Source organism: Aricia agestis, chromosome 8, assembly GCF_905147365.1.
Source record: "Aricia agestis chromosome 8, ilAriAges1.1, whole genome shotgun sequence".
NCBI classification, from domain to species: Eukaryota; Metazoa; Arthropoda; class Insecta; order Lepidoptera; family Lycaenidae; genus Aricia; species Aricia agestis.
The window spans coordinates 10,105,259-10,133,011 of NC_056413.1; the positions used below are offsets into that span (position 1 = coordinate 10,105,259).

The 27,753-nt window shown below is 36.3% G+C and overlaps 1 protein-coding gene across 1 annotated transcript in view; it reads left to right on the forward strand.

The window, feature by feature from the left end:
* Window positions 1-25,186, forward strand: part of LOC121729620 (transcriptional regulator CRZ1) — an 81,648-nt gene extending 56,462 nt beyond the window's left edge. The window contains exon 2 of the mRNA XM_042118190.1: window positions 19,975-25,186. Coding sequence (XP_041974124.1) covers window positions 20,374-22,101 — 1,728 coding nt within the window. The 5' untranslated portion in view covers window positions 19,975-20,373 and the 3' untranslated portion in view covers window positions 22,102-25,186. The remainder of the gene's footprint in view (window positions 1-19,974) is intronic.
* The last annotated feature ends 2,567 nt before the right edge of the window (window positions 25,187-27,753 follow it).

Here is a 27,753-nt window from a genome sequence, read left to right on the forward strand (position 1 = left end):
GAATAATATAGTACTTGGATTTATAGTAAATCGATTTTAAAGAAATTATGGCGGTTATGTGACCAGCATCCAAAATTGAAGAAAACGTTTTTGGTGGTAACTTGATAATGTTATTATGTAAAATATAGGTATTTAACGCATGTCGTGACTCGCGATAAATCATTCCGGCCGTGTTATCTCAATTTCGATACGTATCTCAATTCAGGCTTTTGCGCCAGGAGCGCCAGCTCGAAATGTCAAAAATCGGAGCAGTCAAGAAAGTTTCTTTTTTGACACCGTATTAAAAACCTGTCAATTCAAAATTATCGGTATGCAGGTAGCCGCTAGGTAGATATGCGGATTTTATTGACCTTCTACAAGTTTATTTACTTTTAGGCCTTTATTTACCTTACAATAAATTAATAATAAGGTTTACGTTGCAACAATGAAATAACTCTAATAAAACATAATTTTTTGTACATCATCATCAGGTCTACAACTACACCTGACGCTGATGTATTTCGAAACCGGTCGTTTTGTTGATATCTATAGTTATATCTTAATATAGTGGAAAAAAGTGCACGAAAAATTGTGTTTTGTTAGTGTTCAACATGAATTTCCACCAAGAACCGACAGTACAATCAATCACATATATGAAGTAACTATTTATAGAATACGCGATTAAAGTTTTTTAGTTTTATGCAAAACAGTAACACATTATTTTTAGGTTGCCATGCTCACCGGCAAGTTTAAAATATACGATAGTATCGATTAAATCTGCCCACAATGTTTACGAATCGGAATTTTAAAATAAGGCCGAATTGTGGCTACCGAGCTACTGTATACGGTAGCGAAACTGGTTGACAGATAATATAAAACATTGTCGCTTAAGTGCCTTACAACGTTTTTTGTTGACCGCGAAACCATACGCGTATTGTCATATTATACCCATTACCCACCCGCCCACGCAGTTTCGGGAGATTTCAGCATATTATGCAGCTATTACACGGGCCTTGGCTAATAAAAAATAAGTATTTAATTTGGCATATCACCACGTCCATACCGGCCAAGAGCGTGTTGTACACGCGCAGCGCGTGTGCCCGTACTTTGTAGTATCTACATTCGTTGCTTTATTTTTTTTTCTTAGTTACAAAAACAAAACTTCAATTCAAATTCATTTATTTACATATTGACAGAAACAGATAAATAATAATCAGTTTCATATCAGGGCCAGCATTAGCAATAAGCATATCATGCTAATACCTACTATATTATGGATTGCAAGAAGCATACATTTGTAAACAAAGTAAATCCATTTTAAGAAGAAAGGAAGCAAGAATTTTTTTTCTAAAAATAGCGCAACACAATAAAATAAAAGCTGTGATCACGATTATTTAGATAAAATATGAAGACAAAGCCGCCCACGGAACTCTGAAAACAGGTATCAATTGAATTTAAATGTGAAAACATTCGGCATATCTGTTGAGCGGTATCGCTAGAGGCCATCATTTGTAAGTAATTATATTAATAAAAGTACGGTATTCATTGATTTAAGTGTTCCAGATAAGTGTTTCCGGTTATCGGGAAGTTATTTTCCACGTTCCTTTATGACACTATCACCGGATCGAGTCGTACCCACACTACTGAAGATTTATAGATTTTCACTTTTAATTCTGATTTATTGAGATTACAGCAGTCGTGTTTCAAATCCGTTGTAATTTACGACAACTGTAATTATAGATCGCCGATTTGTATTTTTAAAGTGTTGCTGTTATAAATTGCTCTATAATGCGTGGATGGGTGGTGGTCGAAAAAGCTAAACAACTTGCTCGACTTGACGGTATTTATTTTTTATTGTACATACAGTACCAATATTTACCGTTATAAATTCATTTATAATACGGTGGTAAAAAAAAACCCGAACAAATTACTCAACTGTAGGATTTCATTTTACACGCAGTACAAAATACTAGATGACGACTGCAACTCCGTTGCGCCCAAATTCGATATCGCGCGGAAACCGTACATTTTTTCCGGGTAAAGTATCATAATTATATCCTTTACCGGGACTCAAATAATTTTTATACCAAACTAGCTGTCCCAGTGAACTTCGTGTCACTTTAAAACCTTCCCTGAACTTCTACGAATATTTTAAGACTAAAATTAGCCCAATCCAGTTTTATATATATAGATTACATCAAAATTGGTTTAGCGGTTAGGGCGTGAAGAGGTAACAGACAGACAGACACACTTCCGCATTTATAATATTAGTATGGATCTACAATTGAAAAGTACGCCGGAAACGCATACCAGGCGCACACGGATCAAGGATGTTAATTCGCAGCGGCGGGGGTTTTTGCTCGTCCTTGAAGAATTACGCCTGGGAAATTTCTTCAATTATGTCTCCCAACGACACATTTATTGATACAAATATAGTTTTATACGCACAACGCTTCCGGAAACTTTATCGGAATTCAGAATCGGACTTGCCCACGCTAAACCCCTACGGTAATATACCTGTGATATGTTTCCAATATAAAATGATCCCTCTTTAAATACAGTTTAATTAGTGCATTATACTGGGCGCGAATAAATTTTTTGTAGCTTGTTTGTATCAAGTGTATGTTTATTAACTTGTTTGTTTGCAACTTTGTCACTACACACTAGTAGCAAACTTGAGTTGGTACCTTTTTAACAAATAACTAAAAACGAGTTTTTATTTTCTCTTTAGATATTGTTGTATAAAACTATCTATTGGAAATAAACACATTTATATGTAGTACTATAATATAATAAAATCATAATACTTCGATCGCGGATTCCAGGAATTGTTATTGTATTCTATTGTTGTCGCGATCACCGGTGCTCTTATGGGGCTTTAAGAATGAAATATATAAAAATATATATTTCCGTTGTCATAAGTCCATTGGGTACTTAGGACGGGGCCGGACTGTAAAAAAAAAACATTTTTCTTTTATTTAAACACTTATTGCACACAAGACACTATTTACATAGAAATTGACAAAGTAAAACGACACAAAGGACTGCTTATTTCCAAAGAAATTTCTTACAGCAGCCCTACGGAGAGAGATGTGATATAAGACATCAGATAGGGCGTGCACAAATACAAAATTAAACTTAGAATCTATGTTACAATATACTTACAAAACTAATAATAATAATATATTTTATATTTTACTACATGACCAGGTTAAACTCTTATCACTTAACTCTATATTTACTAACCGTATTAACCTTCCCTGGACTTCCGTGGATATTTCAAGCTACTACTTAAATTGGCCAAATCGGTTCATAGCCGTTCTCGAATTTTAGCGAGACAAATTTAAAAATACATTTTATTTATACACAATAGATATAATTATAATATAAATAGATACCTCATATGAAATGTAAGCTGTAGAGCAGAACAATCATAACATTTACATTGTACAATGTACACGAAAGAAATTCAATCAATCATCTGAAATCTTAATTATTATATTACAAAACTGATACATTATAAACATCGATTTATCTTTTAGCATATAAATCTTAATTAATAGCATTCGTAAACGGCGATCATAACTCAAGTCCATTTGCAGCGGTAGTGCAGACTGGTGTATTTAGGGAATAACGTCGACCACAATGGCTGTTGATTTACAGCTGATTTCTAGCGCAGAACTTAATCTATGACGGTTTAGAAAACTTACTGTCGTTCACAGTCGTATACGTCTCGGGCTTAGCGATAAATGAGAATATTACTATTCAGTAGGGTAATAAAGTTGAGAACAATATTACGTATCATTAGCGGGAGCTCTCGTTGGGCAACGAAACAAATAGTTTGAGGAACTTTAATTAACACGTACACGGTACAATATGCACTAATGATGCAAATTAAACAACGACTTTAACTGAACTACCTTCTTTGGTTTATTGTATTAATAATAACGACTCGTAAAACCAATGGAAATAATTAACGTTTTCACCACCTACCTAGATGCCATTAATGGTTCTCATAATTTTTAAAGATTTAAGTGTTACGAAAGATTTTAGGATCTAAAAATGTAAATATAAGTATTGATCTAATTTTTTTGTCATAAGATACCGCTAAAAGACACGGTCTGGATATATTATATTATGCGTCCGCCCGAACGCGCGGCTTGGCGGCTACACAGCGAGAGCACAACCAATAATTGTATGTGAATGACAGCGAGACCGCGCCGCTATTTAAATAAATCGTAACATACTTGCTTGAGATCTCGCAGTACAGCGGCCAAACCGCTTATTCGCGCGGACACAATATATGTGTCCGCGCGAATAAGTATAAATACCTTAAATTTTTCCGAGATAAGAAGTACTGGAACTTGGCCGCGCACTCCGTGCGCTTTGATTATATCCTTTCCCAGGACTCAAATAATTTTTATACCAAATTACATCAAAATCGGTACAGCGGTTGGTGCGTGAAGAGGTAACACAGACAGACAGACACACTTTCGCATTTATAATATTAGTATGGATCTACAATTGAAGAATACGGCGGAAACGCATACCAGGCGCACACGGATCAAGGATGTTAATTCGCAGCGGCGGGGGTTTTGCTCGTCCTTGAAGAATTGCTCGACTTATGTCCAGCTTTAGTGTTATAGAGGTAGATAGTGGTTTGTAAACCGGACTTTAGACACTCACAGGTATCAGGACTTTACTAACCTATCTCAATTAGTACGGTAAAACCACAAGGGATTCCCCTTCTTCGTATTCAGTTCCTTTTTTGTCACAAACACACACAACAGTACAGTCTATATACTGTACTGTTGTGTGTGTTTGTGTTATATATAACACGGGTAATACACACATACATAGATAGGACTCAGGACTATTAAAATATTTCTGGGTGATCGAGTATGATATATTTACTGGGGTGTTATTATAGGTAGTTAAATCATGCAATATAGCATAATAGATATATTATGTCTTCTAAAGTACCCACAATAAACATAAAGTTATTTTAGAATACGTATTAAAATCGATCTACTGAAGCCCGTGTTACAAAACCGTACCGAGTAAGCCGTAAATACTAAATATCTAGTAGCAATAATATTCAATGCCCGCAAATCGAATATAGCTCGAGCAAATAAAGTACAATTAGATCAGAGATGCTGACAGTCGCGGCGGTGTATCTTGGCAGCGATCTATGTTAATCGTTTAGGTAGGACATTAACTACGGCGCATCGGTAATGGTCAAGCCTGCCTCAAGGCCCAGTGAAAGGATCTAGAATCTGGATCATCCCACCGTCCTACGCTTTGAAAATTTTGTAAGTCATAAGTTATAACCCATAAAACGTTATGCCAGTCCGAATCATGTTGAAGTTGATTGCTTCGGAATAATTGTGATTGTGGAAACCGCGTAAACAGCCCATTAAGGTAATTATTAAAGTTCAAATATAATTGATTAAGTACTACCTGTTTTACGGTGATACCATCGCGTAATGGACTACGGTTTAGTATATCGCTATAAATCGTTAAGTACAAAGACTCAAGTCGAAATATTCTTCAGCGCTTGTACTTAATTTAAAAATTCTTAAATACAAATTAAATAAATAACTACTACAAAACATCATATTTTTTCAGTTTAGGTGGATATTAGCTTTCTTGTAACCTTAATGTTTAGATAATATTAATTTCACTTATCCAACGTAACACAAGGAAAATTTGACACGTGTAGAGCACATTTGCCAGAAGTAAAACTTTCCAAATTCAAAATTGTTGCCGGCAAGAGTAATGTTATTGTCATGACGAGATCCTTTTTTTTTTAATCCGCGGAGAAACCCATCATGGGTGCCCCGGGTTGGGGATCTGCCTCAGTTAGCTGCAGAAGCACCCCGGAGGTATGTGGGACTCTTACCCACTAAAACCACCTGCGGTGTGCCTTCGGCCGTATACGGAGCCTTCAGCAGTCTACCTCATGACGGGATCCTACAATGGAACTCCCAACGCAACTCAAACACTATAAAACTTCCTTACGTAAAGCCTAATAAATATTTGCTTAGGTAAATGAATTAATAGTTTTCTAGTACATAAACATAGGCCCGTGGGCACCGGGCCGCGGGCGCGTTTCGCTCGGCCATATATACGTGTCTGGACACCGACACCATCACGGAATATGCAAATGATGTTAAACTGCAGCCTTACGAAATATCACCGACCGACCGATAGACGAGATAATACCTATAAATAAGGACAAACTCTTAATGGCGAAATACGTTGATGGTGTGAGATCACGACTTGAAAATTATTAGCCGAAGCCATTTTCGTCATAAAAGTACAACATTATATTATCCGTATTTAATGGCGGCTTTGCGAGTCTAATCTACGTGTACTCTGTTTCATGTTCGATAAATCTTTAATCTTTACTAATAATTTAAATGCAAAAGTATGTCCGTCCGTCTGTTTTTTGTCATTCTGGCTGGTTTCCTCTTTACTCTTAAACGGCTGAACTGATTAGGATTAAAGGACATCAGGCAATTATACCATACATACCATACAATGTTGGTTAAAAAAAAAGCTGCGTGGCCAGACCTTATTATAGGATTATTTAAAAAAGCTAGGCCATATTAAGAACTTAAAAAAATATATGGACTTAACCCTGTAAGTTGTAACTGCATTTTCTGAGTAATTATAAAGATGAGGTATGGGGTAAGGGGTCATTTCCCAGTAAGACTCCTTTAAATGTAATGCTATTAATATTTTTTCCTAACTAAATAATTATTCAGAAAATGTAGTAACAGGGTTAAGTCCATATATTTTTTAAGTTCTTAATATGGCCTAGCTATTGGAAATATTCTTAGTTCTGGCCGCGCATTTTTTCTAGACCAGAATACCTGATGTCCTTTGGTTTGCAGAAAAATGGGCGTCATCTAGTCTTATTATAAATTGGGTATACTTTGCGTGAGTTTCAAAACTCTTACTCTACTTGGTTCTGCTTCTACTCTACTATCCCCGCTATTCACTCAGGTACAAGCAACATGTGAAAAGCCTAAAGCATACAGAGAGAAACTTATTGTATATTTAATAATAACATAAGCATTCATTAATTATGGTGTAATTAATATATAAACAAAGCACGATTAGCTATGCATCTAACGTACTGGGCTAGGTTTAAGCAAAATTTGTAAAGCCTGACACAATCATATAGAGAAATTAATATCTCTAATAACTAATATAATTGAAGATGTAATTGTTGGTATCTTATATAAAAAATTCTCGTGTCACAATGTTAGGCCGCGTACTCCTCCGAAACGGCTTTACTGATTTTAACCAAATTGTATATGCATAATATTATTCAGTGGGTCTGAGAATCAGCTACTGGATACTTTTTATATTGATAAATGCAATTGTTGAAAATAAAAAATAGTAAATTATTACAACTCGAGACTGACGGCGACCATTGTTTATGCGACGGGATAGCGATGGACGTTGCCATGGTGACATACTTATTTAGTCACTTCAATAAAATAATATGAGCGAAATATTTTATACGGCAAAGAAACGTTTGCCGAGACAGGTAGTAATGAATATAAACAAAGCAAAATCACCTCTGCATCTAACGTACTGGGCTAGCTTTATGCAAAATTTGTAAAGCCTGAAACAATCATACAGAGAAACTGATATCTCTAATAGTATAATTAAAGATATTATAATTGGTATAATGAAGATAAACAAATCACATTCCACACATTCGAAAGTGAAAGCCTATTAGTCATAAGACATAAATTACAAAATCAAATTCTCCGTCCCGTGAGATAAGTTTTAGTACGTACTTTATTATTCGTAGGTACGTACTGTACCGGCGAACTGGCGACCCGCAATAAATACTCATTGTGTAGCGGCGGCGTATATCGCAGGTTTCTAATTGCATCGCACGCTTATTATTACACCCTTGTTATGTTCCTAGTGTTATGCAAAATTGAAGACATGAGTAGAAGAAGTGGGTAACAATAACAAACAATGTGGTAAATAATCAGCCAAGTGCGAGTCGGACTCGCGCACGAAGGGTTCCGTGCTGTCATAGAGCAAAAATAGGCCAAAAATTGTGTTTTTTGTATGGGAGCCCTTTTTATTTTATTTAAAAATAAGGTATTATGAATTATTAAAGTACACAATATAATTAAGGCTTTTGTGAAAAATTCAAGTGTCTACCTGTTGTCGTCATTGATATCGAGCTAAAAATGTTTAAAAAATCACGTTTGTTGTATTGTCCTTAAATATTTAATTTATACCAGAGACAGACGGACAGACGGATAGACGGACAGACATCGAAGTCTCAGTAATAGGGTCCCGTTTTTACTTTGGGTACGGAACCCTAAAAACTGTAATTTTTTACATTAATGAAAGCTTTAGGACCGGGGAATGATTTGAAATAAATAAAAAATACGTGTGGCACTCGGAGACTGCCGCGGTAAAAATATTGCATAGCAATTTTTATCAACTTAAGCTATTATTATTCGCATGCGTCTAGTCGCACGCACACAAACACCGTGCCAAATTCTGGCAACACCGAACCGTCTGAGTAATGAAAAAACCCTAACACACCCCGTGTTAGGGTTTTTTCATTACGGGATTTCTTGATTGGTCGCCGCTCTCAAAGCCCGCGACATAAGCTATGCAAAAGCTTTAAAATGTGGATTTTATGTGTAAAACGATGAAGTAGGTTTAAAAGGGACTAAACATGTAATTGCTTTTATGTTGTCAAAAGTAAGTTATATACCCACTTCATCCTCTCACGTCTGCAATTCTACTTCCTATGATGTATGAAAATATCGATTTATAGACTGGTGGTTTATATATATATAACATTTGCTAGCTTTGCTCTTAATAGTTCTAATAATATTACATTGTATGTTTGTCGAGTCGTAATCCGTCTAGCAATTTCTAGAGAGGAAATTTTCATATATTACAACCTATGTTTTATTAATCAGTTCCGCTTTTGAGCTACCTATAAACGTTGAGCCTCGAGAGTGTTAAAATTTTAATCTCTGTCTGCGTGCTGAAACTATTAGTTGGGGAGGGGAAGAGGGGATTTCAGGATGAGCTCGAGCGTGTCAGATTAAGCTTGTATAGGCTTCCGACATGTGTCTAGTTATCATGGTATAGAAATCAGATTTCTCAAGTGGTAGGTTATTTTTTTTAAATATTGAAATGTCATCGGATCTGTCAGATTAAGATAGGGGATGTTTAGTATACCCCAAAGAAGTTTCCATATAAAGCACTGACGAATCAAAGGTTAGGTAACTGTAGGGACATTTTAAAATATAAAAAACGTACTAGGCTTCGCAGATATTTTATTTTGCACTAAACTAAATGATTTAGTCCTTGTTGTCTAAAATATATTTATAATTTACCTAAATAAGCAATTTTTTGACTACATTTTCTTTTTCAAAACTTTAAAATGGTGCAGTTTCTGAACCCACCGCTAAAATAAAAAACGATCTTATTATTTTTTTATCAGTTTTACCTAGTGTAAAAACCTACTAGGTCTCCATGACGATCGAGTGCCTACACAATCAGCACCTGCCCTCCCCTACTATATGAAATCTAGCTGTATTAGAACCACAAAAAATGTCATAACATAATAAATTTAGATATGTGAATCACTACGAAAGTCTACTACTACACTCCGTTTTTAAGTGGTCACGAAAGTCAATTAATACATACTTAAGCAAATTGGTTAATAAACACTCGCAGTAATCAGGTGCTCGATTGTATCTCGGAGAATAATCATGACGCCCATCGGCCTCTCTATTTATAATTACTTTAATACTTTACCATTAAACAGCCAATATACAATTATATTCTTTCGTCTTCATGAAAGAACGCTAGCTCGCATGTCCCACTTGCACCTTTCTTATTAATTCATCAGTTTTTATCCGCAAGTCATCGATATTTGACTTCACTCGAACAAAATTGACTCGCAAAGTGATTTTGAATAGGGCGATTAAGCTTCGATTTTAATTAATATAAGGTCTTCGGGGTATTATGATTTTTTTGTGGGCAGTGACTTTCAATTTTTATGAAAAAAGCGATTACTTTTTATTCGTGAATTGTGAGCACGAGAAACCGTACATGCCATACGGGAAGGAATTTTGTTTCATACGGAGTTGAGCACAAAAAGTGACACGCCTCACGTCGAGAAACCCAGGTCGCAGCAGATGGTTGATAACCTAATAAAATCGGGACATTAACGTCAAGCCCGGACAGACTTTATAATAATTTGTAAAGTATGTTTGCTGTTTTTTACTCAGATGAAACAAAAAGTAAAGCACATAACTGTAAATCGCAAAATATGGCTAGTTTTTAATTTCTTTTACTTTAGTCAAACTATGAGCAAAATAGTTTGGACCATTTGACGTACGAATTTTATCTAAAAATATATACAAGACGAGCTTTTGCCCGCGGCTTCGCTCGCGTTAAGAAGTATTATTATATACAAACTTTCATCCCCTATTTGAACCCCTTGGGGTTGGAATTTATCAAAATCCTTTCTTAGCGGATGCCTACGTCATAACATTTACCTGCATGCAAAATTTCAGCCCGATCCGTCCAGTGGTTTGGGCTGTGCGTTGATAGATCACTATGTCAATCAGTCAGTCACCTTTGAGTTTTTTATATATAGAAGATAGAAGATAGAAGATAGAAGATAGAAGATAGAAGATAGAAGATAGAAGATAGAAGATAGAAGATAGAAGATAGAAGATAGAAGATAGATAGATAGATAGAAGATAGATTGCTTTTAAGTATTTTATAAATTATTTAAATTTTTTGTTCTCACAGTATGTCTGTAGAATAAGAACTGATTTTGATAGTTTCATTACTCGCGTTGCCGTGCAATTAAAGTGAAAAACAAGCAACAGTGATTAAAGTTAAGAGTGAAGGTTCAAACCGGATCGGGGGAGCTCTCTGTAACTGGAGCAGTCGGCTTGAATATCGTACCTTACGTCGATAATAAGATTTTCTTTCGAACACCACAATAGCGGAGTTTCTCTTTTTTGTGAATGCACCTGCGATGTGGTCGATGTAGAACACTGCTGGCTCCATGGTCGTGATTGATGCTTATCTCGCGAATCGCATTTTCAAAGCAATTTTGAGTAATTTACGAGGATAGATGAAATGGCGTATTAACGTCATTCTTATAACGTCGGTAGCTATAAAAGCTGTATTTACCGGATTTGGCCCAACACACTTTTAGTTACCAAACCCCCTATAGTGTCTATGTTATGTACTATAGATTAGAAATATAATAAGAGTAATAATAATATAATTTATTTCCGACATCAAAAACTGTTTTAACCGATTGCTAAAGACATTCGACAAGCAACAACTGCCTGTATAATCGTATATAACCGTACTTGCAGAAGAAGAAATACATGTTAACACAAAATAGTGAAACACAATCGTGAGGACGTGTAACAAATGTAACAGTTTAAATATCTGCTGAGATCCGAGCGTGGCAGCAGCGCCGGTAGCGAGCGGTCGCGTGGGAACATTTCAGCCGGGCTCTACGCGGCCATATTTTATGTTAAATTCGACGTACTCCAGTTTCGAACGAGCCACGACTCGATTGTGCATCCTTGCTAATACATCGCACCGCTCTAACGACTTAAATACGCCGCTACTAAAGTATTGACAACGCACAGGTGCCTGCTAGTGCCTACACAATCTCGGACGATCTAGATCAGATACCGACTACATCTGAGCGGGAAATAATGATTTCATCCGTGGATTTGAATTTAGAAATCTGATACTGACTGGACTATGAGTACTCATGAAAGATGATTTTGTATCTATTATACTATAATATTATACTAGCTATCCCGGCAAACGCTATTTTGCCATATAAAGTATTTCGCTCATATTATTTTATTGAAGTGACTAAATAAGTATAGCACCGTGGCATCGTCCATCGCTATCCCGTCGCACAAACAATGGTCGCCGTCAGTCTCGAGTTGTAATAATTTACTATTATACTTTATTCAACAAAATATGCACTTATCTATAAAAAGTACCCAATAGCCGATTCTCAGACCTAATAAATATGCATATAAAATTTGATAAAAATCAGTAATGTCGTTTCGGAGGAGTACGGACTATGGTAGCTAACATTGTGACACGAGAATTTTATGAATAAGATTTTAGTTTTTCAAACTTCTACTTTTGAAATTGTTTGTTAGCTCTATTTAAAGACAGAAAATATCTTCAAATTGTTTATCTTATCAAGTAATACGAGTACAATGAAAAGACTACCTGAAATCGCTAAGGGTCATAAATCGTGATACTAATTAAATATTGACGTGTAATTTATACTTTAATAATTAATGTTATTAAGTCTTTTGTTTTATTTTGTAGCACCTCCATCGTGGGTATCGCAGACACAATAGATTTTCAATTGTTATGCGGCAGCCGGCTGCCGCTTGGGGATTGACGGGTTAAAAACTAATAAAATTATTAAAATTAAAAATTACAGTCATTGTTGTGCTTTCAAAAATTCTTACGTTAGTATAAACACGCGAATTTTGTTTAACTAATTGCAACAACCAGAAGTGATGTATATCAGACGCAATCTCTTGTACGACACAACTGAATAATTAAGATTTCTTTTTTGGCCACATTTTATTATACATTAAGTTATTAGCGCGTAACTCTTAGAAATTTATGCTTTTGGAATATTTTTGTTTTTTTGTATCATTTGCACGTGTGTTTAGTCTGTTAATTATTTATTTGAAACTTCATATTTTATAATTTTATGTTCTTTTGTCAAGTTATTTAGAGTAAAAAGTATTTATGGCGCAAAACATTCATGTTCCAGGGGTTTTTGCATGAGTTGCGTACCTATAACAACCAAAACACTACAGTTTTATTGTAACTGGCTACAGTAGCCGAAATCACTCTAGAAACCATTATAATTTACAACTATCTTTCATAGACCCATTACTGTAATCACATCCCGTCATACAGTTATCGAAGCCGTGTCGGTCTATCTTTGTTACTACTGCCTAGTGCCTACTAGTAGGTAAACTAGTGCTGAGTAAATTGTTATGTTTCATTAAGTAATCCATGCAGCAATTTGCTATAGTATCGGTTATGTAATATTATAATACGTGTAATAAAATAAAGCATAAAACACAAATACTGAATTTATCTTCACTAAAAATGTCTTACGTCGCATCTATTAAATTAAATTCTAACAGAATTGCAAGACATGAGTTGAGAATTTTATCGATACCTAATAATCGTCTCGAAAATATCAAAGGTGAACCGTAAGCGAGGCGACATTTTGCGATATAACTAATGCTTATTTTATGACCGTCTTACGCGCAGCTTTATATTTGATTTACACCTCTATATTTTAAAATTATTTACTAGCTAGAAGCATAATTTTTAAATGTTTATGATTGTGTGACACCTGAGGCGAGTCACAGCTCATTTCAAATGTAATTTTGTGTTATATAGTTATTAAGAATTGACTCTAACTAAATTTCTCATAATAATTTGACTGCTGAAAATAAGCCAACAAGTTTGGCTTATTTTGGTAAAATAGTGCTGTTCAGTTCAAAGATTTAAAAACACATTTTCGATCCTTATTACCATTGCATTACTAGAATATTCAGGTACAAAACAAACACAAATCACTCGTTACTTGAGTCATTTTAGTCGGCAACGATTGCTTCACGCACCTGTACGCTATACTCGATGCTCCGTTTTCGAAAATGAATGGTTTCTCGAGCGACATGCCAGCTATGTAGAGTGGTAGAACCGCCAATTAAATCCGGAGCATTGTGGTCGGTATCGCGAGCGGTGATCGCGCGGCTATCGGGTCAGCCCGATACCTGCATTAATTGTGACTTATTTAGGCCGTAAAGTACACAATTCGGTATCACCGTGTTTAGTGCTAGCGTTTACTAAAACTGAGTTAATTCGAGTCAATCAGATATTTACCTGGCACGGTACGAAACTTTTACTGCGAAAAGTTTTCGCAAGCGTTACATTTGTAACTTAGCTTTAACTAACAAATCAGTCGGTAGGTACTAAAGTTTAAGCTCTACTGTTTAATATATTATGAGTGCTCAAATCTCCAACTAAGTTGCTCGCTCGTGACGGTATAGTACAGCCGGACGTTTCCAACCGATATCAAACATTTTATAATGCCAATAAAATATGAAATGTGAGTTAACAAAATAATATCGTTTAATGCAAATACTCGCTAAACGTAGCGAGTATAAGGCAGTCGACAATCGACATAAAGCGTGAACGACAATTTTAACAATCGCGTCGTTACAATATTTTGTATCGATTGTGACACAATGGGCCGATCGTCGTGATCCAGCCCGTGCGGTGCGGTGCGCGGTGCGGTGCGCGGTGTGGGCGCGGTGTCGGCGCGGTGTCGGCGCGGTGTCGGCGCGGTGTCGGCGCGGTGTCGGCGCGGTGTCGGCGCGGTGTCGGCGCGGTGTCGGCGCGGTGCGCGCGGCGGCTCGTGGTGGCGCAATGCTCGTTAACCCACATTCTCAGCCTGCCATCAAACTCGCATCCCCTGCTCGGGAGCCGAACGCAATAAACTCGCAGAAACGACCGTAACTAAACTACAAACGACTAAAACTGGCTATAAATGTAATCAAATAAATAGCTTTACTTCAAAATTGCATTAAGATTCTTGAGACGAATAAGATATGGGAAGTTCGAACTTAGATACTTAAGAGTTTCTCTATGTTTATTATTAATATCTAACTCTTATAAAATTAATTATATTTGTGTATCAACTGTATACTGTACTCGTATTACGACTAATAAACATGAATATAAAAATGAGCTTCATAATATAGTACTTAATTTATTAATATTTATGAAAGCTATATTAATGTCGTGTCATTTAAATAACCGAGAAACATTAACAACACTTTTTGAGAGTCATCAAAATACTGTTTCTTTAAATTAATACAAATATATAACAAATTAAATTAATCGATCCTATTAACACGGACTAATAGTAAAATACTGCTAAACGTACGAATAATAAAATATAGTTTTTATTATTCGTAGTGTTACACCGACGATAGTGTAATTTTCAAGAAACCTCTTACAATTTCCAATTAATACGTAAAAAAAAACAAAGATATTATATCATTCTAACAAAATATATAGTTACTAATTAGTAGGTAATAATAATAATTAGATAGTACATAATTAAGTGCAATTAAATTCGTGTGGTGCACGATCCGTACCGGTTAAAATGAATGGGAGCACAGGTGTGATAGCCGTAATAAGCTATTAGTTTCACATAGACACGATAAATTCCTAATGAATCGTCTGCGTGTAATTATTCAAATCGATTGCGTTTGCGCAACCTCCGTTACGACATCTTGATCTTACTCTGTTTATTGCCAGCTTTGCGCGTAACTTATACGCGCGCACTAAACTATTCAAGTCAAAATAAATCATATCTATCATACAAATATCAATACTACTTTTAATTATTCTTGTGAATAATTTAATAACATTTATATGTTATTCTATTTGTATTTTAAAAACGTACTTTATAATATTACTAGATGTTGCCCGCAACTTGTTTTATTTAGAAACTATTTTTGCCATAAATACTACCTTATCTTCTTTACTGGGAGCTCTAAATAATTGTATATGTATATCCATACCAAATTTTCGCCAAATTGGGTGCAGTAATTTGCTCAAAAAAATCAGTTTTTTTTTGTTTTGCATAAAAATATTAATAATTGATCATTCAATATATTTGCATAAAGTTAACAGTTATAAGAACATCTAAATAAAGCGTTACCTGAGCACCGCACGCGTTGGCCTTTTTGGCGTACAATGTGCTTTGCACATTCACATAATATTTCGTTTTAGTTTTCGAAACATGTTGTATTAGAAACTAAAACGAAATTGAAAGCACTGAAGCAACACACCTGAGTAGGTAAATAAGTAAATAATATTAGTGTGTAATACATCAGCACGCTATAACTGTATCGGTTGACAGATGTAATATTATACCGCAGTTTCGGTCGGCGAGTTTGCTCCACTTCAACGTGTCAACCTTTCTCGTTTTACGTACCAAAGTGTAGCGAAAAACAGAAATTAATACTCAGATTCGATTTACTAAAGGTGTACGACAATTTCGATCGATTCCCATGCATATTATATGTTAAGTAAAAGGGAGTGCTGTAAAGTGAAAACGGCCTATGCAGCGTAATGAGTAATTAAATATTTGATTGATGACTTAAAAAATAATCTGATAGGAGAACGAGATGCTATCAAAAGATTTGATTACTACAACGCACCGGCTTGTAACGGTTTTTAGGGCTCAGTACCCAAAGGGTAAAAACGAGACCCTATTACTAAGACTTTGTTTTCTATCCATCGTGTGTAGGACAATTTCAATATCTGTATTTTAAGAAGATAAACTTTCTTCCGACCTCAAAAAAATGTACATAATCGAGAATTAAAACTTCCTATCTCCATAACTACTGAACCAATTTGGAGGAAACTTGCACTATTCCCTAAGTGCCTAGTAAATGCCTAGTAAAAAAAAAGAATTACTGATATCGGAAATGTAGTTCCAAAAATATGCGAACACAAACATAAAGACATTCATACATACATATGTATATACACTTTTGAAATTTGCCACATTTGTTCAAACGCTGATAGACTAACTAACATATATACGAAAATTGGGCACTTCTGGAAATATTACATACCTAAAAATGATTCCTAGCTAGATCGATTTATCGCCCCCGAAACCCCCTATATACTAAATTTCATGAAAATCGTTGGAGCCGATTCCGATTATATATATACGAGTAGAGGGAATACGCTCTTTTGGTATTCCCTCTTAAAAGGCCGGCAACGCACCTGCAGCTCTTCTGATGTTGCGAGTGTCTATGGGTGACGGTAGTTGCTTACCATCAGGTGACCCATTTGCTCGTTTGCCCCCTTATTTAATTAAAAAAAAATTAAAAAAATGAAGTCGGTTGAAAATAGACATGGTAGGTATAAACACCGGTTTACCAGAATGATTTTGTGAAATCATTCTGGCTCAATTTTCTACTATTTTTCTGTGTTAAATGTATACATAATTATTACATGTAAAGTAGATATGCTCTTAATATGTTAGTAGGCACTGTTCAAATGTGCACCTTATAATGTAGTCTCATGAATTTACTTAGATAAAATAGTACTAAGTACCAAGTACCAACACCCAACAATATAATATATTGAATCTCATATAACATTACAATTTACATTGGTGCACACACGAATAAAATATGCACATAAATGTGCATATTTTATGCTCTTGTGCTTTTTAAAATAATACGAATTATTTAAAGTGTTAGACTGAGATTGTTTATGGGTAATAAAACTTTTCACATATGTAATAATAATAAATTGTTAAATTGCACATACAAGAAAGAAATAAAACACAAAAAAGTGACAAAAACAAATGAAATAACAACTAAAAAATACAAAAGTATGCAATATGGAGCTCTTACTGCTAGCAGTGTCTTCCAGACAACCAATGGTGTAACATGTTATCACACTTTGAGGAAAAGTCGAATAAGCAGTTCTGTTACGAACACTAAAAATAACGCCGCTATCTATTAGCAATACTTAAACTATATACATTTTCAAATACTTATTTTCTATTTCTCTCGCCCCTGGTGTATCCTCTTAAGAGGATACAACAGCGGCTAGAGAAATGAAAAAAAAGTACGTGTAATATCTATAGCTGTCTCCCTTACCTCAAGCCCATACCGCAGAACGCGATAGAGACAACTGCAGAAAATCCAGAAAATCAACGATTCGTTGTCCCCTGATTCCTTCTCCAAAACTTAACCGATTTAAGTACTTTTTTCATTAAAGATAAAAAAAGGCTTGAGCTGTGTTCCTATGTTTTGCTTTTTTTGTATAATCTAGCCAAATCTGTTTTCTGGACGTTTGAACACAGTGGAAAATCTGGCCATTTTTTTGGGTTTTTGAACGTTCATATCTTATTTAATAATTAAATTATGAAAAAAAAAAAAACATAGGGACATTGTATTAGTGGCCGTAGATATTCAGGAAAAAAATTATAACTCTACTAGCATTATCCAGGGAGGAAACAGGGGACAACGTTTGTATGGAAAAAAGGGCGGTGTGGAATCCTCTTAAGACTAAAATTAGCCCAATACGATCAGCCGTTTTCGAGTTTTAGCGTTACTAGTGTATAACGTATTTATGGTCTATGTTTTATGACAAACACTGTCATTATTGTATTAGAAATATGTTATGAAAGTATGTAGAGTTTTGAGATGAATTCATTCCTTACTAATATTATAAATGCGAAAGTGTGTCTGTCTGTCTGTCTGTTACCTCTTCACGCCCAAACCGCTGAACCGATTTTGCTGAAATTTGATATAGAGATACTTTGAGTCACGGGAAAGGACAAAGGATACTTTTTGTCCCGGAAAAATGTACGGTTCCCGCGCAATAAACCAGTTTTGGCGCAACGGAGTTGCGGGCGTCATCTAGTTTACTATACACATACTTAGTAGATACTTAATACTTGACTTTACTATCTAATACCTTTGCTTATTTAACTCATAATAATTAATTGACCAAGTCATAATAATTTTACATGATTAGCCTTTTACCTTATATTAGCTAGCGTTTATTTAAATACCAATACTAGATTGAGCATTTGTGTTTATTTGCAATAGTCATCTCTAAACCTATATATAAAAATGGATTTTCAATTGTGCTAGTTGAAGAAAACACCCTGGTCTGTATAATATCTTATACTAGATGACGCCCGCAACTCCGTTGCGCCAAAACTCGTTTATCGCGCGGGAACCGTACATTTTTTCGGGACAAAAGTATCCTATGTCCTTTCCCGGGACTCAAGGTATCTCCATGCCAAGTTTCAGCAAAATCGGTTGAGTGGTTTGGGCGTGAAGAGGTAACAGACAGACAGACAGACACACTTTCGCATTTATAATATTAGTAAGGAATGGATTCATCTCAAAACTCTACATACTTTCATAACATATTTCTAATACAATAATGACAGTGTTTGTCATAAAACATAGACCATAAATACGTTATACACTAGTAACGCTAAAACTCGAAAACGGCTGATCGTATTGGGCTAATTTTAGTCTTAAGAGGATACACCAGGGGCGAGAGAAATAGAAAATAGGTATTTGAAAATGTATTGCTGTCTCACCAATCTGAAGTCTCCCACCGCAGAGCGCGATAAAGACAACACGACAAAAGTTCTAATAAAAGAACAGAAAATCTTCGATTCGTTGTCCGCTGATTCCTTCTCCAGAACTTAACCGATTTAAGTACTTTTTTTATTAAGAATTAAAACAAGGCTTGAGCTAGATTAAAGCAAGGCTTGAGTTAGATGTTGAGGAAAAAAATCATATCTCTACCGGCATTATCCATGGGAGGAAACAGGGGACAACGTTTGTATAGAAAAACGGTGGTGTGGACTCTTCTTAAAATATTTGTAGCAGTCCAGGGAAGGTTTTAAAGTGACACGAAGTTCACCGGGACAGCTAGTACTATCAATGTTAGCTTTGTTGATTTTTAAGTTAGACCTTAGAGAAAAATATGGCTATGGCTAGTTTCCACTACTATAATGTCAAAATACTTGTTTAGAAACAAAAGGATATTCGCACCGTTGAATATTTTAATGTTTAACAAGATCAAGCGGTAGAGCTCGGCGTGAGGCGCGCAGGCGCAGGCGGCACGTCTGGCCGAGCGCCGCGTGACTCGTTTGCCCTGGTTTAATACAGGATCTAAACACACACCAACAAAATACTTTATTAATTAAGCATTCAGATACGAACATATTTTATTTTTAATACCTCCCATTTGTGTCCGATCGAGTATATTCTATTGTTATTTTATCAGAGAATTATGTATTAATTTGAATTGTTTTACTTTCAGATTTCACATTCCATCGGACCCGGTTCACCGAAGATAATGGCTAATATTTCGACCGACATCGAAGACAAATATTGAAAATATTAGCCGTAGCACAGAGCAATCGTCGCTATAAATAATGGGAAAAAGTAACGTTCGGATCAAGTCTGCGCACTCGATTGGTCCACCCATTACTGAGAGCATATTAGCTACTTTTGAGTAGCCGTAAGACACATCCGTAGCACGAGAAGTTACCTACGCTTGAGCGACTGCCAATAAAGTACAAGTCACGTCAGGTTCACCTGTTTAAAATAAGATTTTTAACCTTAGTACAAAACTCAACACGCAAGAAAACTACTTGATGTAATCGGAATAGATGCCGAGTCCAAAGTACTCGCCAATAATAATATTCAAAAGGTAGTCATGACGGCCACTGCTCCTGAACTATCGAAGTCCGATTTCTTTGATTTTGTTACATCGAATGAAATAACTGACGCTCAATATAAACAGCAAATGAGATCTGTCAATGTATTCATGGAATCGCCCGACTCGAGGTCTAATCCTTTGCTGTCTGAAGAACCTAAGGAACAGAATAATAACAGCTTACTGAGTGTGACCGGTGGTCAGACATCTGCTAACATGACCGCTGCTACGAGTTCGAATACCCTCCAGAGTTTCGACTCCATATGGAACGTCGATCGAGAAAGGGATCGGTTGGAAACTTCGATGCTCGAAGATCTAAACAAATTTTACTGGAACCAAGACACTGAAATAAATGGTACGCATCCATGTACAGACACAGCAATTTCAAACAAGCTAATAAGTAATAATACTGATGGACAAATATATACTTTAACGGTTCTCAATCATGACATTGATGAATCGAATTCAAATCGTTATTGGGGAAAAGAAGAGGACGTGTCTATATCCAGTCCTACTGATATAGAACCTACTCCTTCGTTAGACCTCGAATCCATACTGAATATGAACGGTTTCCCCAATGATTTTAGCCAAGACTCTCTAAATTCAAACATATTACCAAAAGTGGAAAGTTTTAACTATGAAGATCGTGACTCTGAAAATCAAACGTCGGAGCTTAATTCAAACATTTTGGTAAAAGTTGAGCCATTCAATTTTGAAGATAATGAATTCGTAAGTAGCGATAAGAAAGATGATGTCACACGGCCGATTATTGCTACGCCTACTCTATTGGATGGACAAGTAGAATTTAATAACAATAATAACGATTGGAAATTAACTGATCAAAATAGTGAATCTAATGAATCTTTATTAAGAAGTGCGCTCCAAGGAAAGGCCTTCATTCGATATAGTACAATTCAGAAAAATACTGTAAGCAAATTTGATGGCGAAGCAGAGCTAAAAAGGGTAATAATAAATAACAATAATAAGGCGGACGTACCATCAATGTACGCCGACAATAAAGAATCAGACATGCTAATGGCAATCGGCCCGCCGAACGGCAATGTAAACATTTCAATACTTTTAGATGACCACACTGCCACCGTAGTCGCAAACGGGGAAAACCCAACATCGACACAAAGCGTGGATGATATAATTTTGTCACAGTTGGACGCTAGCTACCCTGACGATTACGAGAAATTAAAACGGATAGCGACAGAGTTGGGTGAATCTGTCCAACCGTTCTGTACGGTTGAGCCAATAGATCCTACACGCAGCGTGTATAACATCCACCACGTCAACGGAGAGCTAGTGACTATGATACCAGCGGGCGAAGTTCAACTACCGCAACATCTTCAGATAGTTACAGCATCACCGACTGTAACGAGTACAAAATCAGTCAGTAAGAAATACAAAAGAATACAGAATAAAAACTCTCCGCCCACATCCCAAACACAATCGGGGACGGCCGTCCAAGCCGCTACTTCCACGTCAAACGGCGTAAGGAAAGAAAGATCTTTACATTACTGCTCCATATGCTCCAAAGGCTTTAAGGACAAATACTCAGTAAACGTTCACGTAAGAACGCATACAGGCGAGAAACCTTTTACTTGCTCTCTCTGTGGTAAGAGTTTTCGACAAAAAGCGCATCTCGCAAAGCATTATCAAACACATATTGCGCAAAAAAGTGCCGCGGCCAACGGAGCCTCCAAGCCCGCGAAGCAGAGGTAACCACATGAATTCCAAAAACTATATTTCGTTTAAATCCATAGACCATAGTCAATTGAACTGTGTGACTGATCGCGAGTGTATTTTTTGAACACGGAAAGGCTGAAATATTACAGAAGAATTTGGTAAGGTGCTAAATAAATAAGTAGAGTAAGGCAAGTGAAACAAAAAGTGACAGAATTTATCGGTCGAATTATTCTTGTTAATTTGTATGTAATTTCACCCGTTACCGATTTCTTTTAGCTTTAGCTAGAGTAGACAAATACTGTTAAGACTTTAATTACGAGATTATTTTAAACTGTACATTCCATACTCATAAGTCATAAACGTCTTGTATAGAATAATACATTTATAGAGTATTTCCATGAGCGCTACATTGCCGTTTTTTGTCCAATAGGAATCGGCTTTACACGTCATATACGAGGCTACTATAACGCTGCTCTTTCTATCATTAAATTGAGTTATCAAATAAGTACTCAACAATGATGAGCAGCTTTAGGATTACTTATTGCTCGCCGCACAGTAATTTCACTCGCAGCGTGTCCGACTAAACTTTCTAAAATTATGAAAAAAAAAAACAGAGTAAAAGAACGAGCATTCAGTACCAGCTATCTTTCACCGCTCAACTATCGTACACCGCTTCGCTCAAATTGGTTGTTTTTTTCCTCATATTGACTAGTAAATAATTGCACTTGCGCTTTCGTAAGCGCTTCCTGTGAATGAGTATTTTTACAGTAGAAGAAGAAACAGTTTAATCTTAAAGTTGTAATGTCTTTCTCGGGATTAAAAAAAAATTAATCGTGATATACACCTATCGGCTCGGTGAAGGGCATCGTGGTACCAATATTAAATATTTTCCCCGATATCGGGAGAAGCTTGATTGCACCAGATTGCTATAAATTCCAAGTACGTAGTTTCAATCGCAGTGTTTAAAATTGTGCTCCCTTTCTCATCTAACAAATTGGCCTTTCTTTGTTACGATCGTGCACCTATATAAATACACAAGCGTGTCGGACTATTATCGAAGATAACTTTTCTAAGCAACAGATCACCGGACCGACCGGACTTTCGCCACTCGCAGATACAAAGAGATCGTTAACATGTCGATACAAAATGCGAAAACGTTCCGCGGAGGTGATTCAATAAAACAATTTGTATTCGGTCCAGTTTAATTATCAGATAACAAAGCACGCTGCGCTAAAATAATTTAAATAAATCGATCTGCGCGACCTTCTTAACCGGAAACGTGGGGCTTTTTATAATAGGTATTGAATCGTGACACTGCAATAATTATATCGCCGCGAGTCGGTGCCGACTGCCGACCTAATCATATTACCTAGATTCGTTCTCGCCTAACGATTATTGTTCGAAAATTCTACTTCATTTTAGCGGGAATTTATCACTGTTCATTCGAAGCCTTATTGGGGGGATAATTTTCTACAATACTCTCTCCTCTGATATTATAATTGCCCTCGACTCGGTCGATCCCGGACTTTCGCAGCGGTGCTACGGTGGAGCGGCGGTGCGAAGTTTTTTCTAATTTGTAGAAATTTTGTAGCTCAAACATTCCTAGGCCTGCATTTATACATCGAAAGCGTTCGATCGATGTTCTTATTATTGTTAAGTTATGCAAACCTACGATCGTTGTTGCTCATTGAGGACAACGAATTTTTTCTACATTTTATCAACAAAAACACTAAGCTTACTAGCTAGCGTAGATCTTTTAGCCGGTCAGAGTATTCGATTGTAAAAATAAACTAAAATATGTCCAAGTATTTGTAGTATATTTTAATCGTTAATACCTCAAGTGATCAGTGTACTTCTCTTGCCAAGACAATACTGATAGATCCTAAATACTAAACGAACACTGCCTTAAAATGTTATCGTTTGACTGAGAGTTTAATTTATACCTTAGTGTGGAATGTTTTCATTTCCTACGAGTGAGCGAAGGAGTTTTCTCAATATTATTTGTATTCGCTTCGAAATAAATAAAATATTCTTAGAGAATTCCTTAATAATATAACAATACTCATTATTTTGTAAATATATGACGAACGAATTCATGAAATTGTTTAATTTGTGTCGTAAATTTATCTCTACCACTTGTATCTCATTAGATGATATTGTGTAAAATGTTAGCGAATTTATAGGTGTTACTAGCGATAAGATTTTTGAGAGATTTACCAGTTAGTTGTAAGAACTAGGGCTACCTTAATATAACGTCGTAATGTTCGTAAGCGTACTCGTGTATTATAATAATTTATATTTGAATCTGCGTACTTTTTCTGAAAAAGTCTATCCGTTCGAACGATTAATATTGCATTTGTTCCTGAGTTGAGTTTTAGATTTTATTGATAATTTTTGTTCGTAAGATTTCTATTCGTAGCTAATGTAAGAGTAATTTAACCTTATACGTAGCGTAGTAGAGCCGGAGCTGAGGACGACGAGCCGCCCGGGTGTTCGCTCCACTAGCAAGTTAAACTCTTCCGAGGTGGCCGATATCTTGTAAATATTTAAGTATTTATTTGAAAATTTAAATCGTTGCTCAATATTTTATTGCAAAATTGTGTAAAAATTGTCGAACGATACGATTTCGAAGCCGTCCTGTACAATATTAATATTATTTATTTATAGAATTACGATTAGGTGAGAAGGAAAACACAAACGTACTTTAATTATTTGAGTAACCCGAGCTGTGATTTTTATGTATGTCTGTTTAACGCAGCGTCAGTTGAATGCGAGCGAGGTCCTCGTAGTGTGCTCGGTGCGGGCTCGTTCCACCGACAACCAAGTCTTCCAATTGATCGATATTATTTATATGCAAATTTTTTTCAAAATAGAGTTTGAAGGATCATTATTATTAAGGAATAATGGCTCAGTAAAAGCACATTATAAAAATACTCAACAAGTGGATGTTACAACGAGCACAATGAGAGGCAGGACGCTAGCGCGGACGGCGGCGCACGCGCACTCCGCACCTACATTCAATTGAACTGTACTTTAAAAATCTATGTAACATTATGAAATTATAGCTACCATACTTTTTACAACATTTACAGTTTTGTATTGAATTTTTATATTTTTTTAAATTTCCTACTTTATATTGCTAATAAAATGTTTTATATAAATAACGCCGTCTTTTATTTCCGTGAGTAATCTGGAACGGGTTCCGATGAGGAGGTCCGGTGAGTCGAATGAAATAAATCAACGTAGAAGCCATTGAATCATTGTTAATTGACATTTTGCTGAATGTTAATAAAATGGGAATTAAGTCGAGAGTCGTTGGACGCGACGGTTTCTTTCCGACCGCGACGTCTTATGGCAGATATATTTATTTAAATGCATCAAGGAAACTGTTTTGTCATTATGAAAAATAGAAACATTTTTTATATTTTGCTAATGTACTAATGTGTTGCGGTTAAACTTTTATACATATATAGACACAGTTCTAACATCCTCGAAAATACTATGTTTGGCATCATGTTAACTCAGCTTTTAAAAGTGTATCACAATTATAGTTTTTGATTTTTTTTTGTGTTTGACTTTGACCCATAAGTAACAAACTATTCTCCAGTAACCAATACCCAATATTATTAGAAGCTAGACAATAAAGCACTCCAGTGAATTTGTCAACGAGCTCGCAGGCAGCACCGAGCCGGTGAGAGCAACATTTTATAGCCAGCGTCTGTGCTCTTGACATTTCATTGAGAGTCTATCAGCACTGTACTGCCGCGACTCAACAATACAGCTCATGATTCTAAGTATCATGATTAATCGATTGCAGTCGGTATGTTGTAAATAATAGTAAGTATATTATTATTATTATTATTATATTATTTGTACGAAATCGATGCTCAAACGACGAGTGCTCTTGAATTATTAATTATCGAATCAACACTAGTGCTAGTAGTGTTGTGTTCACTGTAGCTTTTACACATGGACACAACCTTGCGACAAATCTTTTGATTTATCTCATAATTAGCGCCGAAGCCGATAAAATCTCAGCGTTAGAAAGACTTAAATGCAGCCGATGCCGATACACAATTAATTATAATTACAAAATGGAAACGCAGCGAGCAAATAAAACTGTTTCGTTCATTGTCGAGACAGAATAGAGGCGAGATAACAAAAGGTATAAAACATCTAGTGCGACTTGAGTATCCAGCGGGGCATTGTCTACGGTTCCGGTACTCGCGGCCACACGCGGTAATTAGTTCCATTGTCCCCTCCCCCTCTCCCACCCGCACCGACGCCGCCCGCGCCCCGCCCGCCCCCGCCGCAGATCCTATCGCCGCATCAACGCTTCCGATGGACCTCACCGACTAACCGCTTTCCACTCATTGTTCGATCCGCTAATCCGTCCCGTAAAGTCTACTCGCCGAAGATACTCGCAGATAAACCGAATTCTCACACTACTAAATGTAAATTAACTTTCCTTATGAAAACGTAAAGATGCGCCATAAAATATTTACTACCTTAAAAGTGTACGCGACGGGTTTAGTTTGCGGATTTGAAGTATGCGGTTATGCAACAGCTTTTCTAACTATCATCGTCTAAACTGTCATCATTAAAACATATCGAGAGTCATCACTATTACTGCTCGTTTGCCGGTAAACGATGTAAAATTGTTGGTTCTGCTACATTTGGGCGAGGGCGAGACTTATTTCGCACGCCTACACAATACAGTACAGTAACAAAAATCCAATTAGGTCCAACCCGGGGCAGGTGCTAGGTACGTTCTGAATTAATTATCTGATTGCAATAAAACTCCGCCAATTTAATAGCTTGTAATTGCGTGAAGGTTGTAGATAAAGTAAAATCATTTTATATAGCAGGTAGTAGGTACTAAGTACCAACAAAGTCTACGCTGAGTAATAGTTATTTATGTGTTAGCTTTTTTAGTGTCTCGTTCTTGGTAGTTCCGGGAATGTCCGTGGTATACTGCCTTATATCTAGCTCGAGAATTATCTTAAAGGTTCTATCTTCTAAATGTAGGTATTACATGACATGACTCCTGAATGTATCACATACAGAAAAATAATATGCATTAAAAATGTCTACACGAAGCTTTGCCTACCTGTGGGGGCCAGATACTATACTAACACTAATTTTGATAAAATATTCCGAAAGGGTGGAGGATGATGGATCGTAAGGAATCTCTATAATATTTCAGACAACGCCGACTTTTCCAAGATTAAACCTTAGATCTTCTAATTGGTACTGACAATTCTAAATTTTAAGTGAAAGTGAAACACATCATGCCAAAGATATGCGGCCGAACATCGGCAAGATTACGCCTGCAATGTATTTTTTAAATTACCGATGACACACCATGCCGAAAATTAGCGTACAGTCGAACTTCGGTCGACCGTAAGTTCGACAGCGATTCGGCGGTAATGTTTTTTTTTCGGCGTTTATTCGGGGGCGTTTGAGATACTGAATACTCGGACAAAGTTACGCAACTGAATTTCCGCCGCGTAATTTCGGCTCATCGTGTGTCATATCAGCCGAATGCGTCATAACGTAACACCGGCCACGGAACTTCGGCCGCGTATCTTCGGCATGGTGTGTTTAGACACTTAAACCTAATAATTATAACTAGAGATTGCCCAATGGTCGAAATTCGACCTCAGTTTCACCGACATTAGGACTACT